Source organism: Melanostigma gelatinosum, assembly GCF_949748355.1.
Source record: "Melanostigma gelatinosum genome assembly, chromosome: 8".
Lineage (NCBI taxonomy): Eukaryota > Metazoa > Chordata > Actinopteri > Perciformes > Zoarcidae > Melanostigma > Melanostigma gelatinosum.
In genome coordinates, this window is record NC_136641.1 from 7,737,583 (window position 1) to 7,755,702 (window position 18,120).

General features: G+C 47.0%; 1 protein-coding gene across 4 annotated transcripts in view; it reads right to left on the reverse strand.

Annotated features, from left to right (window-relative positions):
• The window catches only part of agrn (agrin), a gene marked incomplete at its 5' end in the record, with an annotated part of 228,243 nt that overhangs the window by 96,714 nt on the left and 113,409 nt on the right, over positions 1-18,120 (reverse strand). For all 4 annotated transcript variants that reach the window (XM_079273779.1, XM_079273781.1, XM_079273778.1 and 1 more), the window contains one exon: positions 10,536-10,751. In XM_079273779.1, coding sequence (XP_079129905.1) covers positions 10,536-10,751 — 216 coding nt within the window. The remainder of the gene's footprint in view (positions 1-10,535; positions 10,752-18,120) is intronic.

The window sequence follows — 18,120 nt, forward strand, 5'->3', positions numbered from 1 at the left end:
GACTGTACGACCCAGTTTAACACAACAATAGAATTCATGCTCTGTTGATAAGCCTCTCTGGGAAAAGAAGAAACAAATCTCAACGAAGCTGCAGGAGGAGCAGAGTCCTGACATCTATTCTGTGCAAATAATTCCAGACAGGATTGATTCTCCTTCCTTTCCTGGCACGCATTATTACTGCAGGCAGGCGTGCTGTTTGTGCGTTTCTGTTATTCTAATTGTGAAGAAAATAGTTTGATCTCGGAGTGATAAAACAAACGCGTTTTAGGGAGAAATGAAGGCATATTGGCCCGTCCTCACAATCCTCACAACAACGTGAACGTGACTGTGGTAAACAATGAACAGAGTAGCGTTCACATTGTTGCCAGAGAGAAAGAGTCACGCGGTCAGCTTCCCGAGTCAAGTGACTCTGATAAAGACTCTGATGAAACAGACCTATTCAGTGCACTGACAAACAGCAGCGGAACGGCGTCTTGCTTGTGTAACTCCAATACAAACAGGATATTGTGTCAGGACACACGACTTCAGGAATGGGCGTGCTCCACTGCGACAAACAAAAGGTTGGTTTGTCACCAACTTGGGTTAGCGTTGATATTGTTTGTGTGTTAAAAAAATGCAAGACGCGGCCATTTTTGGAGCTTTTTGTTAGCGGCTCTGCATTGGACTCAATAAAAAATTGTTAATTCTCCCCATGTTCTCTCCTCAGCCCCCCTCCGTCCCGCTCCGGAGGACAAAAGACTGCTGGGTTGCTCTCCTTCCACTCACTTAACCACATTCACATTCCAACCCAGGTGCAAACAGCGTCTCATTAGATCACAGACACGAATAGCGGCAGGACTCCGGGTCCCGGCGAGCTGGATCGATAACCGCTGCACCACTTCATCTCGGCCGTGAGACGGGACGACTCCCGGCTGATTCACATTCCCCCACACACACACACACACGTACACACACACACACCACTGCGTCCATGCGGCTGAATATCGCAAGACCGGAAGACGGTAAAACCTCTGAAAGTCTAACATCTGTTTGATCATTTGAAAAATCAGCGGAGGTGGAATTTACAATCAATCTCCCATTGAATGCAAGGGCCGTCTCAATTGCCCTCTGCTGCCACAGTGTGAACACAGCATTAGTCTGGGAGGGTGAGTGCAGTCGATGGAGGGCCCTCAAACAAGTGGCAAGGCAGGAGTGGTGGTGTGTGTGTGTGTGTGTGTGTGTGTGCACCGAAAGGTGTTGAATGTAAAAGTCCAGTTCAGAATTCAGATATATTTCTAAGACATTGAATATTGTCTCTTTCTGTCTCTTCACACCAATAAAGTCACCGACTGTTTGGAATTTACAGAAAGAAAGTTTGGTTTATATGAGGACATACATTGTGTGACACGCCACACTCACACACACACACACACACACACACACACACACACACACACACACACACACACACACACACACACATAATTGGAGATAAACCTTAGCTGAATTTCAGGAACAGGGCCACACCTCCACGGGGCCACTTCCGGCCACACCGTACAAATACCCATGGCCACCATAGCTCAGCCTGCTACGCCTTTCGCACCCCACCCTCCCGCCCCTCTTTAAAACCACTCCCGGAAGGCCACCTGCCTCCACAGCCACTACTGTCCCACATGGACCGGGGGGGTCTGCAAGGCCCGGGAGCCGCAGTGGACCGTCAAACTAGCCTTTCCCCAAACCGCTTCGCTCAGGCTACCCTCCACCAACCATCCCTAAAACTCTCCAGCCGGCCAAATCGCCGAGGTGGGGCCCTAAGCTAGTGAATATACATATATAAATACACAAATCATACAGAAACCAAGCCAATACAGACAGTTATTCTTCAGAAATCCGGCTCCTGACAGTTGTCGCCATTCTTCTTCCACACAAATACAATAAAATATCCACTATTGACTGCTGAACTGGTAGTTGTCCTCATATTTTCAACACCGCTTTGTTTTTATCATTTTTTACTCCTTTCCATGTCCTCCGAAGTGTGCGCAGGGAAAATAACAAATAAGCATGTATTATTCAGGAGACGGAAAATGCATAAACACAACTCCTTGTCTGGTATTAGCAGGTGTGCGCCTGTGCGTGCGCAGATAACCGTTATTTCGCCTGCAGGTTTAAGAGAGCTGAACGCTGAGAGAGGGAGAGAAGAAGAAGACAGGATGTGTCTTACAAGTATCAGTGGACGCAGACGAGTGGAACCGCGAGTAAAGATGGATGGAGGATTCCAGCAAAGCCCATTATCATCTCTTTATGTGTGTGTGTGTGTGTGTGTGTGTGTGTGTGTGTGTGTGTGTGTGTGTGTGTGTGGCGAAGGACGATAACAAGAATGTATGTTTTTCAATCTATCTGTTTGCAAAATGCCTAGAGTGTGTGTATATTTCACTAAGTATGTCTGGGATGTGTGTACATGCATGGGGGTATATAAAAACAGTATCAGCACACACACACACACACACACAGTCCGTCTGTCAGGTTCTGCATGTTATGGTTATGAATACCAAGCAAGAGTTAATGCCCTCAGGAAATGAAAGCACGAAAACCAAGTTATTTACAATGACCTCTCGCCCTGTGTGCGTGCGTGACTGTGTGTGTGTGCACATAAATGTGTTCAGCAATCACCCCGGAGGAATTAGATTACTCTGTGTGTGTGTGTGTGTGTGCGTGTTACTACTGATGAGAGTAGCAGCAAGAAACAGAAAGAGGCAAATGGAAGAGAGGGAAGGGACTGAGAGAACGAGGAAGAGAGAGAAAGAAAGTTAAGGAGCGGCCGGAGCTTAGCAGAGCTATTTTTGGCTGGTCCAACAGCGAGGGATGGAGGGATGAAAATGAGAGAGACATGAAGTAGAATGGACTCAAAATGAAGAGGAAGGAAGAAAAAAAAGGGAGGAAGGGAAAGGAGGGTTAAAAAAAGAGAGATGAGGAGGTGAGAAGAAGAGGTGACTGTGCAGAACATTGTTATCTCCACCATCTACAGCTATTACCACCAGTCCATTGTCACCGGGGGCAACCGGGCGTGTCACCGGGGCAGCGATAGAGAGATCACCGGCGCACGATGATCAAGAGAGAAGTGTGAGGAAGAGGAAGTGGAAGAGGGTATGCGGAGGTCATGGAGGAATAAAGCCGGTTTGCTTTCATCTCCGACTCGCTGCAGCTCGGCTCCAGAATGAGGCTTTCGCTTGCAGGAGATTTCCTAAAAGCGTCCCTCCCTGCCAGCCTTGGGCCCTACGAGGGGATAAATCAGGGCTTTAACTGGCACCGGCCCAGACACCTTAACAACCAGCCGCACCAGCACCAGACTAAAGACAAATAGTGCAACTGGGGTAACACGCTCAGGTCAGGGACAGCATTAGCTTCTCTGGGGGGGAAGAAAAATGAAGAAGGTGAGAGAAACACGACACAACCCGTCTCAGCAAGGTGTCGGTCCACCACACCATCACAGGTGTGTGGATATGATGAGCTGTCTCACATGTTACTCCAAAGTGTCACACAGGTGTTGTATTGGTGCTGGGATTCACATCATTTTCGTACTCATGAAAACATTCGATGTGTGTGTGCCGGGGAGCCCCGATGTCGAAATTCATTTATTCAGGTGTTCCTTTAACTTGTCAGCATCTAAATCCAGCAGGTTAGTCGAAAATAACACATTCGATACGGCAAAACAGCATGTTCTGCAAAAGCAAGCGCAAAACGGATATTCACGATGGTGAAATTGTGTATATCTGCAAATATATCCCAACGGAGGACTCACGGAGAAGGACTAATGTGCTTTGGCGAAGACATTTAGTCGGAAAGGTAATTGTTGTTTACTTTGACACCACAGACCGGGCTTTACAAACATTAACCAGGTGCTTTGAGTTCTCGAAGCATCATCATGAAAAGGTTAATCATGCGTTACTTGCCAGGGCTGGATATATCTAAATACAATAAACATTTTGCAGATGTTCAATATAAATATTCTCTCACTAAAATGAAATCTCGGCGGCATTGTGTGGCTGCTACAAAAAACGCATTTGGGAGCGCGAGACAGTTGTATACGAGACGGGCTGGAGCCTTTCAAGTAATAAATACAGAAAACGAATGCGACGGCATCAAATCTCTGAACGGCGCTGAATTCTACCCGTGAAGCTGCAGTGCGCACTTTGTGTTGAAGATGGAGAGGTTCACATCCGCCCTGCATTGGGTCTGATTGCGCGCAGTATGTTAGAGCAGACAGAGCAGCAGGTGGGGTGTGCTGATGCCTTTCTCCTTTCACTGCGAGGACACAAGAGTGTGTCGGTGCTGGAGCGATAAAGCACAGAGAGAGAGAGGGGGAGAGAGAGAGAGACTGATAGAGGAGGAGGCAGCGGGCCGCGCTTATGGCCAACTCTCGAGAACACACACGCAAAATCAATCTCCATTGATCACTCTCTCCAACCCCAGCCACCTCCACCACACACCACTTCTTCTTCTTCTTTTTGCATTACTTGTTGCACTCCTCCAAGAAGAAAAAGAACGGAGTTAAAAAAAGAAAAAAGAAAAGAATGAAAAGTCCATGTTCCACTAGAGTGGCCACACAAGATGAGTTCTGCAGCACTTCTGTGTCTCTCTCTCTCTCTCTCTCTGGGAGAGGGAGTGTATTTACCACTCCGCTCCCAAGTTCAATATTAGGAGAGCCAACACGGTGCACGCTCCCCAGCCGACTGCAGCCCGTGCATGCACACACACGTCACACACACACACACACACACACACACACACACACACACATTCACACACACGTCACTTGTCTCTGAACCGGAGTGTTTCTGCTGGCTGGTTCTCTCTCTCTCTCTGTCTCAGAGTTCTCTCTTTTCTGAACTGACTGCTTTTCTTCCGTCTTCTCGCCTCGTGTTGTTAGGGACTCCTGCTGGGCCAGTTGGAACGCGGCTTCTCCTTTTAATTTCCGATGGTATCGGGAGCTATTATCTGCTCGCCGACCGCGCTCTCGACCGCCAGAGATGTAACCCCGCCCATCGTAAAGCATCCATCTGGAACAATAGGAAGATAATGAGGAAGCTGGCGCCGAGCTGGTCCTGAACCATGAAGGACCAGGTTATGCGGATATTAGAGCGGAGCGCCGGGGGCGACTAAGTGCCCACGCCTCAACGACACGTGGGTCGTTCCGCCCCGCCTTCAGGAGGGGACTTACACCGTTACCACGCCACTTAAATGTTGTAATAGCCAGTTCAACGTTATGAGTGAGGAGCTAATGGCATGGCGGTTAAAAGGGGATTTTTGTTTCACGCTGTTATGCCAAACTGAGCTGGAGCTGAACCGTGGGAGTGGGAATGTATATGGGCATCTGTCGGCGGGGGAGGGACTGGGATCACGGAGACATTGCTACAGCGGTAAGCCCAGGTTGGTAAAGAAGACAAAACGTTATTTGCAGTTACAACCGCATGTGAGCTCAACCAAACATACAATGGTATTACCAGTAGGAACAATGGCCAACAACAACACTTGATCTCCACCAAATTCACCCTTCCGCAAAGTTTCATGAGAATCGTTCCTGTAGTTTTCCCATCATTTCCTGCTGTCAAAAAGACAAACCAACCAAAAACATAACCTCCTCGGAGAAGCTAACAAGAACGAGGTTGTATTACGCTACAATTTCCCATAAAAATGTGCTGACAGAGAAGGACATTAAAGATTTATGTAACATCACAGAGCTGAGTAACTGTGGCCACAAGTGGCGATTACAGGATGGAGGTGAATGCAAAGATGTAGTCTGCATGTAGCACAAGTGGAGAAGGGCCATGAAGTCGAGAGACTTCAGCTCGGTAATATCCGTTCCAAAAAAGTTCCACAGTCTTGCAGCAGAATGCTCACGCTGGGAGATGCAGCGGGGTCAGTGTGGGACCTACCGGTCGATGCTTCCCTCATGGTCACAAAAACACCCCCTCCCCGTGATAACAACACGCTCCGTACAACTCCGGCCCCTTTTAAAAAGAGGATAATCTGCCATGGTTGCACTCCTGAGTGCCAGATAAGACTCCCGAGTTTGATTTGAACATGACGGCTTCTCAGAACGGTGGCCAACTCGCTGACCCCGATGAAAACCCAACATTCAAATCGAATGAGTCAAAGCGAGGCTTCACACAAAAAGCACCGATCCAACCGCCCACACTATTCTTAAAAAGCTCTCTCGCTCTCTCAGCTCCTTCTCCTCGCGCCGTCTCCCGCTTTGCCTCCTTCCCATGTTTACCTCTCTCTCTCTCTCTCTCTCTCTCTCTCTCTCTCTTCCGCCAGCCCTGACAACCCCATAATCTCAGCTAGAGTGACCTGTCCAGGCCCTTTGTACCGGGAGGGATTTATTGGAGGCAGAAAGAGAATGAGAACCTGTCACTCTGCTTCCCCTGACCTCTTAACCCCCTCTTTCTCTTTCACACACACACACACACACACACACACACACACACACACACACACACACACACACACACACACACACACGCCCTGGCAGGCATGCAGGTATACCACCCTACACTCTGGTACCTTCACCTCTACGTACAAATAGCCTTCAATTCAGCCATGCAACCTGATGCATACAAATTTCCCCCTGGGGATGAATAAAGTACCGATCTATCTATCTATCTGTCTGATGAATCTAAAAACCAAAGCTTACAACCTGGCTGAATGATTCATCCTGCTACATTCATTAAATCCTTTTGATTCTTAGGTCGGCCGGCCTTCCGAGCGCTGACTAATGACGAGAGTTATTTTGTTATGTGTGGGAGCTACACAAAGGCAATTGAAGCAAAGATAAACACACCTACATATGGCAGCGAGATAAGTGTTTGCGTACTGATCCTTAAATGTTCTTGTCGTAATCTGATTAAATGTGTTACGTTTGCTTGGATAATCATGAAGGATATAACTCGTATTTGGGGGGGGGGGGGTTCATAATCATTGCTTCTTTGAACATTTGTGCATTGATGCATTGCAGTTCATAATATGTGGGTATTGCGTTGTCAAAACTAAATAGAGGTGAAAGTATCAAAAACATGGCAGGTTGGTAAACAAGCTTGACCGTATTTTCCTTTTTGTTGAACAAATCTTCCAAAGACAGTTGTGCAGATTGAATATTTTCCGTCAGACTTCTTATTTAAAAACATCCAGACCACACACGTGGTACGAATAAATGACGTGAAAATACGAATATTAGGGCTTTTTTCTGGGAAAGGTGAACAAGGGAGTGGATTTGGTCTGCGCTGCATTTGTCGAGGTTGAACGCAGTGATGAAGTTTACCGTCTTGGAGTGGACTAAGCAGCCTCCTTGATGTTTCTTAAATATAGGCGCAATTCAACCCGTTCCGTACAAAACGTGATCGGTCGATGCCTTTATTTGCTGTGTAATACTTGCGTTCAGTGTGAAAGTATTCGTGACAAAAACAGCAGAATATACTGACGTGCAAAGTGATCGAAAAAACCAAACAGCCCTGGTGTGTAAAGGCCTTTCCACTCCCAAAGAACTCTGTGTTCTTTGGAAAGCAGTCAAAGTCAAGGGTTACATGAAAAAGTTGAGGTATAAATTGCCTTACAATTAGCATCAATTACATCGGGCGATTACAAAAAATGGAACACTCACGGTGCTCTGGATGTGACATTATAAAAGAGAAAGCCTCTGTCCTGCTGCTGAGCGTGTTGTTATTATCAGTAATACTATCATTAGTGTGATCATTATTATCATGTTTTACTCTGGGCTTGTTTTTTTCCCCGTGACTGCCTGCTGTTGTTGCCAGTGGTAATTATGGTGGTTCTGATGGCCTAAAGAAGGGGTGTCAAACTCATTTCCACTCTGGGCCACATCAGCATCACGGTCGCCCTCAAAGGGCCGGTTGTAACTGTAAGACTGTATAACTAACTTCTCCCCAACATATTGTTAAATAACTCTCTCTGCATTATTATAACATAAATCATTTTAATTGAGGGTTAAGAAACCCACATTACTCTATCAAAGATCAAACTATTAAAGAAAATAACAAAGACAAATATCAAACACAAGTTATTACATTAACTTTGTTCAAAGCTGTTTGTGTCACCTCTCTGCATCACTAATGTTCCTCCCTGTCGTCGTCCTGTGCATGGCACCTACATCACTGAGAGTCAGGTCTGATGAACATGGATAGATGCTCTGTGTCCGTGTTGTCTGTGCTTTCATCAACAGATAATGAAGAAGACGAGTACCTGCTCGTCTCTTAGCTGCTGTGTTGTTAGATTGCTGCTAGTTCATGAACTCGGTCTGCGATGGTGTTTCTTCACAAACTGACATTTGTAAAAGTCTGTATCTGGTCGGAGCTCTGCTCACATACCTTCAGCATGCACTGGGCTGTAGCTGTGTCAATATATTCTGCTGTGATTGCAGTCTGCCGTTTAATTCTTGGACAATTTGATGTTTTTCTTGGAGGCTAAATTTAGCTCCGTGTTTGGTGTCAAAATGCCGACGTGAATTGTATCCTTCATCACCGACACGCCTCATAGCACAGAAGACAGACCCGTTGTTCTCCTTGAAGCACAAACATGTGTTCGCTTTCACATCTTTCATTACATTTTCTTGCCTCTGCATCAATTTTTCTCTTCGTGGACATTTTGGGATTATTTGTCGATCTTTTTCAATCGTTGGAAAACCTCTTTTCGGGCTGTTGCCTCTCCTGTCCACCTGTTGTGATAGTTTTAATGTCGGTACACAGACAACATGCTATCTCATAATTTCAACTTTCTAGCTCATAATTTCAACTTTCTAGCTCATAATTTAGACTTAGATTTAGACTTTTATTTTCAAGTCTAACTTTAAATTATTTTTCCAAAAAAAAAAAAAAAATCGTTTTTTTTGGCGGCGGATTCGCTGGCCAAATAAACGTGGCGGGCCGAATTCGGCCCGCGGGCCTTGAGTTTGACACCTGTGGCCTAAACCCTCCATAAACCATCATTACAGCAATCGCACTTCCTTCTCTCCCTGCATCTAGTCCTGTACTCTGTTCACCTATTCACTCACTCAATCCCTCGCTCACTTGCTCTTGCGTCCCCCTCGTACACTAAATGTTTCATATCTCATTCCTCTCTCAACATAATTTCCTTCCATCCCTCTCCAGATGCTTCTCCGCTGCCCCCATCCCCTGTCCTCGCTCTGTCCTTTGCATCTCTTTATTTCCTCTCCGCCAGTGGTGAGCCAGTCAGCGAGCTTGTTATTGGTGCCAGGTCCGAGCCGGCACTGTAATCAGAGCCCTGGAATGAGCGGCGGGTCCACACTGGCGGGCGGAGCACGACGCTGACAAAACACTATGGTTATTCTTGAGGCTGCTGCTTTTGGCAGGAACCCGCTGCCCCCCTCGGAGCCCTGGATCTTGATGGGCTCTGCTAAAGAGACGCAATGAGATCTACAGCAGGAGTTTAGGCATCCGCCAGGGGCCAGGGGATAAAACGCACACTGGATGGCTACCAATGGGAGCGATGAGTGGCACACGTTTTCTGCTTGTGAGGGAGGCGCTTAAGCACCGGGAGCGCAGCCATGTTGGAAAGACAAAAGGTCGGACATAATGGGGAACGTGTTTTATGATTGGGGGATGAAGATAGGAAGGCAAAGCCTGTTGTGTCAGCACGGGGTGTAATAAGACTCCCTTTACTTGACAATAACACGCAATTTAGTGTCACTCAGAGACGCTGGCTTTGTGGTGCAATCAATTAACCGCACGAGTTTTCTGTCCCAAAGATCAAAACATACCAAGTCCCGTGTCCATCACTTCAAACCCCGCCCCCTTACATTCGCCACGCTTGAAGCGGTTTATTCACCTCTACTTCACGGCATTGAAATTCAACTCTCACAGCGGCTTAATGGAGAGTGTCAGTCTCGGGTCAGATTGCTTTCTGTTAATGCTTTAGATTCAGTGAACTTTCTCCGATTCACCTTTTTCTGGATCAAAGGCACCGATTTGATGTCTCAAAATGTCCAAATCCCTGTATATACCAACGGTAAAACCACACACACACAATAACGTAAATATAATATGATAGCCGCGCTGCTGTGGTCTTGCTTGGTAGCAGGAGTCGACCACGGCCGACCCGTGACAGGCTCCTCAACTGAGATGAGCTCTCAGCAGCTAAACTCATGCGTGTCTGTGCTGGAGGAATAAAATCTCGTGTTCCCTGGATCTCCGCTGCTGTGTTCCTGTTTGTACTTCCACACATCAGTCTTATTTCACTGACTGCTGATCGCTTTCAGGCGTGTTGGAGCCGTGTGTTACTGCTCATACAAACTGAACCTTTCCTGCTGGTCCAGCTTGGCGTTCCAAGCTGGATGCTTTTATTGTGAGGAAGTTATGGGAAATGCGTCACCAAGTGAGCAGAGTTCTCTTTAGCGGTGCTATTCTTCAATAAATTCCACGGAAATAAACCCTGATTAGTGGCGCTGAAAGCACATGGAATCATCTCAAATCATCGTTTGTCTCCAAGAGCGGGTGGTCGGCCGGTAGGCGGGCGGTGGTACTTACAGCAGGGCCCCTTGCGCAGAACCTTGATGCGTCTCTGCGTGTTGCACTGGGCTTTCTCCAGCTCGCACTCGTTGGAGTAGGTGGAGGAATCCGAGCCGCACACGGGCGCCACCAAGGACGGACAATCCACTCTCTTGCAAACACACTCGGCCTTGGCCGGGTCGGCCTGGTCCCGCTCACATACAGCGCTGAAGCCACACAGCATCCCTCTGCAGCCTGCCAGAATCAGGAAGAAAGAAGAAGGTGTTAGGATTGATACAAGAACATCTGATGAAATGAGCACGTTGCTTTTTGCTCAGTTCACATGCTCAGTCTTCACGAATGACTGCAAAGAAAGTTGATGTTTAAACATCAGGCGGATTAAGCTCAAAATGCGTCTTTGTGCGGAACTCTACACAGTTTAGCAACAAAAAATGCATGAGGGATTAAATGTGATCCTGGCGTAAAGCAAACAGATGCTCTCAATTCATTCAGGGGAGAATCTATCCGCCCATGCAGAGCGAGCACAGTGTGTTGTTGGGCGTGCTGAGCCTACTGCAGATATTGGAAAAGCTTCAATGTAAAAAAAACTAAACTAAAAAGTCAGCAACAACATTAAAATCAATCCACAGACAGCAGTCTTGCGGACGGTTTAATTTCCCCTTTGAAAACGGTCTTTGAAAGCACCAGCGATCCGCCGTCCAGGAAAACGTGGAGCGACGGCAACAAGCAGACAAACCAAGGTTAGCCGACCACTGCAAGGCCGCACGAGTCAAGCAGCAACAACTCTCAGGACTTCTGAAGCTCAAGTCTCCGCTGACTCCACTCACTTCGATCGAGTGAGAACCTGCAAACTGTAAAGTTTGTCGGAGGCCGCTGACCGCGCGGAGCAGACAGGAAGTACCCGTGTGCGTACACAACATCAACATCAAGAGAGCAATTCGCCCGCGTTGTGGCACCCCCCAGCTGCTGTGGCTCTGTGCCCAGTGGGAGGGCTGTTGGGCAGCCAGCTGGCGTCACGTCCTCACCTCAGTGTTAAAGGAGATGGCAGGCTCTCACAGGTAGCAAACCTGATCAATGGAAATCAATGGACGAAAGCACATGAAAATCCACTTAAAATAAATGTTTAAAAAAGGATGGCGGGGCGAACTACCAGTGTCAATGCTGGGGATATGCACGTCACACACACACACACACACACACACACACAAAGCTATTTCTTATCAGTTGCTCCCAGGCAAAGACTAAATGCGAGGCGGCATGTCCACTCGGACTCGCTGGCAGGTGGCTTTTTGCGGTACTGGATGTCTGATAGACACGTGCGCACATAAAACTCCTTGTGTACAGCATAGACAACTGGTCCAGCATCTGCCCAAGGCATCTCATTTGGTCTCTCTCCTCGCACTGAAGCACAGTGTGCGTATGTGTGTGTGTGTGTGTGTGTGTGTGTGTGTGTGTGTGGCGGAGTGACAAGCGAGGAGGCTGTTTTTGACTTGCCCACTGTTCCCCGTGGGAGAGCGCCTGACAGCTACCTGAGCTCACTCTCTTTTGTACCAGGGGAAAAGGAAGTGTGTGTGTGTGTGTGAGAGAAGCTATCCATGAATGCATCTGTATTCCTGACAGCATCTGTGTATCTAAGAGGTGTAGGTATTAGGTGTCACACACACACACACACACACAGCCAGGTGCTAGCATGAAGGTCTTGTCACGACCGGCCCGCTGCTCTGCCATCACTTCCCACCGTGCGATGCGCGTGCGTCGGCGCCAGCGTGCACGCGAGCGTCAGCGGGTGTCTCGGAGGTGAAGCCATGCGAACGGAGCGGCAAGAGGTGAAATTCAATCGAACTGTGTCAGATGTGTACAAGAGCGAGGGAGGGTGTCTGATAGCATGTCAGGAAAAAATAATAAAACTAAAACCACAAGAGACAGAGGTTGCGGGTGTCCAAACATCAATCTCCGTGTGGTTTAAAGGTATCAGCCGTGTTTCTTAACAATATATAGGTAGCACCGGTAACATTCAAGTAATAAAGCAAATATGATTACTATTGTCATTGACAAAATACACATTGTAAACAGTGACGGTGGACACACCACCTGGAGAGGAAAAGAATCATGTATGCCAGCAGTGGTTCGTAACCAGATCTCGACTGCAGTGTTTTCCGAGGAGAAAATCTCACTCTGGCCTCGAGCTCAGCTGAATGACAAAAGGCCGACACCAGAGCTGAGGGCTCAGTCAAAGTGAAGGTTTCAAGAGCAGGCGTCGGTCAGAGTGTACAAACTGCATACTAATGCACTAGGGGTACTTTCCAGGGGGAAATCTTCCCAATAGGCTACCTGAGAAAAAGTTTCCACTTTCTTAAGAAAAAAACGGTGGTAGTCAATGTGAACAACGTTATCTACCTGGCTGAAAAGTGCACTACCAACAAAAATGTTGTCAACAATAAATTGGAACCGGCCCTGACCCTGTTTTTGTGGCAGTGCAGACACACTAATAAAAATGGCGAGGAGGATCCGGAGGACATGTCCTGGATGCCAATGCAAGGCTTTTCCCACAGCGTCCACACACTCTGGCGATGTGTGTTTAGGCACTAAAATAAAAAAGCTGTTTGATAAAAAAAAAAAACAAGAATAGTGTTAGAGCCTCCTACATTTCAAACAATCCCAATGAACCAGTAAAGATCAGGGATTTCATATGGGGATTAGCATCTATTGGACTACATTGTTCCCCTAAGTGGTGATTGTCCCTTAAAGGATTACCCTTTTAAAGGAGCGCTCCAGCATTGAGTTTGAGTGTAGTTTCCATTTGAAATATTTTGACTAAGTGTCTAAATTTTGAAAGGAATAGTCCAAAAAAAAAAAACAGGCTTTGACTACACATTAGATATCAAAATAAAAGCTTTACCCACATAATGCCAGCATACCAAATGTCCATACAGATGTTTCCAGATAACAGTCCCAGTGCTGTGGCACTGGGACTAATGGGTATGACCTTTGGAGATTATTTTCTCTCACTTGAGTAGTGAAAGTAGTTAGGGTGTGTATACGGTAATGTGTATGTGTGGTGTGGTGTATATACAGAGTCTACTCTGTTGGTGAGTCCAAGCAAGAAAGTAGCTTCCAGCTGAGTTGATATCATGATTTGTAACAAGAAAAGAGAAAAGAATGCCTTTTCTTAATCTTGAATGGCTGGCTGCACAACCGTGTGCTTATACTGCGCTCACTAGTGACGTCTCCATCAGGATGAGAGTTAATACGACATTTCAACAGTTTTACCGTGTGGTTGTCTTGAGAGCTTTGCAATGTCTTTTTGAGTGCAATGAGTGTGTGTACACATGTGCCCGCAGTCCATGTAAGTGTGTAAGGTAATCTCCCTCCAGCCCAGCAGCGTTAAAAGCTTCACAACCATGCTTTTGTTTGTTTTTTTCTATTCGCGCCGTAGGAAGAAAATCCCGTCGGGGAGAAAAGACAGCATGTCCAGTTCTGCGCTTGTCAAGGCAAACGTTGTGCACAGGTAACACTAATTAACAGCCATTAACGATGACATGGTGTTTGAGCTTTAACAATGTTCAATGCCTCAGTGGGTTGTCAAAGGAAAGGGTTGGCGGTGTTGTGATTAAAAAAAACAAGAAAGAAAGTCTGGCATAGTTCACCGGTTAGCAATTTTCCACCAATCCCATTGGCAGTTGTTATGCTTCAGGATTCAGCGCGTGACTAAGATGATGTGCGTACCTGTTCATTTCTTAGGTGGATCAAAGCACACGTCATTGAACAAAATGCTACATTCTGTCGTGACCGTTTCACAGCAACACAGACCAGGCGCTCTCAAATTCAATCCCAGTTTTAAAATAGTATCGCGCGTGACATGTTGTCCTAGTCGCTTGCTTTTCAGCACAGATTCAGACGGACACAGATTCAACAAATATGGCCCCCAAAACCAGCAGTTCCTATTACTTTGAGATTGTTTCTGCACTGTGAGGAGAATGTCCCTGCAGTTTCATTGTTTTGCTGCCTTGTTGAGTTTACCTCAAACACAGTGAGAAAGCGAGAAACGGACTGTTGCAGCGACACATGAACGCGTTCAGACCCAATAAGGCCTGACAGAATCGGCGTGACACACTCAAAATGGCTACTTTAGGGAAGGAGCGCTATTGGGGGAGGAGGGGACGGGAGGCGGCTGTCACATTTTTTTATTATTTTACAGCAGTCCGGTGCGCTGGACGGTGGGGGGGGGGGGAGAAGAGGGAAAGGAAAGGTGCGCATGAATAATTAACAGTCCCTGAACTTTACACGGGTGACAAGAATAGCGGCTGAATTATCGGCACGGCCCTCAAATGGCAAACGTGTTGAATAGCCCGTTCAGGTGAAGCAAATTGTGCCGTGATGAGATTTAGCTCTGCAAACGGTGGCTACAACATGGACTCGTGCCTGCTACTGGCTGTCAGGGAATCACGGAACGGAAGTTGATGGAGGGAGACACAGCTCGGTGGCACGGAAGCGACATCGCATCAATGTTGAATGAGTCTAAATTCATTACGCTCTAGCACTCCTGAGGGACATCTTCCACTTACTTCCCAGCCTTTCTTTCCAGCTGACGCTAAGTAATACAGATGTGCTCCTCGGGCCCGGCCGGCTTTTAACGGTCCTCTCCTCCCTCCATCTCTCTCTCTCTCCCCCTCTCTCTCTCTTTCTCTCTCTCTCACCCTCCCTCTCTCTCTCTCCCTCCCTCTCTCTCTCTCTCTCTCTCCATGAGAGGGCTTTAGACTCTCTATAAATGTCCTTTTGGAGTAAGGGGACTGGTTGCTATGGGAACAGCCAGTGATGCAACCGGCACAGAGCAGCCTTGCCTCATCGGGTCGGAAGCGGAATGGAAACTTTCCGTCGTGCACACAGGTGGTTTAGATATGTAAACACACACACACACACACACACACCTGTGCAACCTCTGTATGGCTCCACTGCCCCGCCCCCCCCCCCCCCACATACTGTACACTCCAAGCAGGTTTCATTTGCTATTATTGTGAAGTTCTCTCCATCACTTTCTGTCTGCTAAACGCTTCGGGGTGAGAATCTCATTTTGAAAAATCGAATTGTCTCACTATGGCAGCACTGAGGCTTTAGCTGGTGTGGAGGTGTGGAGAGCGGCCATATCTCAGCGTGGTATTGATTAACAGTCGCGGTGAAGTTCAGCAACAGTCCAGAAGCCATTGTAAAAAAAAATTAAAAATCATAATTGAGAAATAAACGCAACGGTGGGCAGCAGTTCTGAATGGTAAAATATCTGAAGGTAAAAAGCAACCTACAGGGCTTCTATTGATCTCTGGTTAGTGGTCCTCAGGGGACCAATGCAGTCAATCATCGATCCCGCTGCTGTCCTACAACGCCCAGCGTGAGATAAAGAAAACATCTGCACATAAAGCAACACCCCCACCTTACCAGCTCAATACGAGAAAAATCACTTCTTTAAACCAGTTCAGTGAAAAGAAAAAGAAGGAGAATAGAGACTCTTTCAAATGGGTTTTTAGAAGGTAACAACTTTTTTCTTGTCCTGCTTTGTCAACCGCGCCGTTGCAACGGCAGAACGAGCAAATCGACAAAAACAAACTGCAAGGAGCTTTTTTGGGGGTTTGTTTTCCCCGAGGCTTTAGTCGCGGCTCTGCCGGCCGCTAGCATGTCTTTGTGCATGTTGGGGGACGGTGCAGCATGTTTTCTAATTCCCCTCACATACAGGACGGGCAATCAATTTCCCTCTCCTCCTGCTTCCTGAATGCAACATGTGACGCTCGTACAGGCTGAGTGCCTGGGCCCTGACCTGGCTAACGCGCTGGATGAAGGCATTTACCAAAAGGCCAGCCTCTCCTCGCCGTGCGCAGTCCAGGCAGTGCCTTCTCTTAGAGTGAGAGATAAAGTTGTTGTGAGAGAGAGAGTCAAGATGCGGGGGAGGGTTGTGGAGCTGTAGGAGCTTTTATTAAAGTAATACTGTATGAGACAAAGAAAGACAAAAAAGGTGAGGGGAGGTTAAAGCGAAATATGAGAGGCCGAGGGAAAATACCTACAATTCACATCCCTCCCAGTCTAAAAAAATGTGTGCCTCGTACATTCAGGCGTGAAGGAATCCTCACCAGCTGCAAATACTCTGAAGATGGTGACATATTTGATGCGGACAATTTCCCTTACAGGTCCTTTATAAAAAAAGGGGGGGGGGGCACCAAATGTGCACCCACTGTGTGTCTTCATAAAACAGCACGGTTGGTTGTGTTCAATGCCCATATTTAAAATCAATAGGTCACCATTTAAATACATCAGCCGTTGGATCTTTAGACGTTGACTTTGTTGCTCAGTCAACTCAGCTGCTGCTGCTCGGAGGTTCTGTCGTTGCTATTTCTAGTCTCCCTTGGCTATGGGTACTTTTTTTATTTTAATGAAGTCCCGATGGCATTAGGTGTACACATCAAAAAAAAAAAAACACACACACAGAAACTACAGCGAGCACACACAAATATGTACTCCGAAGGTTCATTTTTGTTTTGTTTTCGGGAAGTTCAGTTGAAAATCCTTCAGCGTGCGGTTCCTGGAGGCCGGGACAGTTTTTTTTGGCGATGACCTTGGATCACAATCGACTTCTTTGCATGTAAAGATTGGGGCGACACTTCTAAATGTTGAGTAATTGCCGTACTCTGGCTCTTCACCATACACTCCAATAGTCGTCTTGTTTTTAACAGTTCGAAGCTGATTGACGTTTAACTTCATTCATCAGGTTAAATGTCTAAGAATGTCTCCACATCAACTAGCCGTTCCTTAGAGCAAAGCGGTCTCCCGGCATTTCGCCTACTTCCATTGCCCCCCCCCCCCCCACCTCTACATTTTGTTTTATTCAGATTGTTTTGCCACTCAAACTACACAGCCAATGCATTTTTCACACCCACTTGAGTGTGGCTCCGAACCCCCTTTCGTTCACTCAGTGTGGCCGTATGAGATATTAGATTGAGACCTTGTTGAGAGAAGATCCTAACTACATTTCACAACCAAGTCATGGTTCGGGAGCGTGATCGGCCTGCGACGCGACCCTAATGAATTGTGTTCACAATGGGTTCGGCATGCTGTGATTTATTGGTAATCTTTTGAATTCAGCCAGGAAGACGTGTTCTCCTTTCCCAAGTATGGGATCAATAACTCTAAGTCTCAATCTAAACGAGGGTTATGATTAGTTGTGGTTCATATAGAATTCTGCAGTGCAATTAACCAGCCGATCACTCTCTTCCACCCGTTTCTCGCTTATTCACACTTTTATCTTTGAGGTGAATACGCCAGGTGCTGGGTCGCCATTAATCAGGCCTGAAATATGACAGATCTTGAGAGCTGAGAACATCTGCCGAATCACGCTTGTTATGGAAGAAAAATACATGAAGGGTGATAGAGGAGGGGGAAAAAACAGCTGTCTGTTTGTCTTCATCAGGCAGGGACAAGAAGCAAGGAAACAGAGGAAGGTAGAAGCAAAGACGGAGTGAGGATGGAGAAGTGAGGATGGAGAAGTGAAGGTGATCGACGCGATCGTAGTGCCTTGCTGTTCCTAATGAGTCACATGGGAGGGGTGGCACCAAGCTGCGTG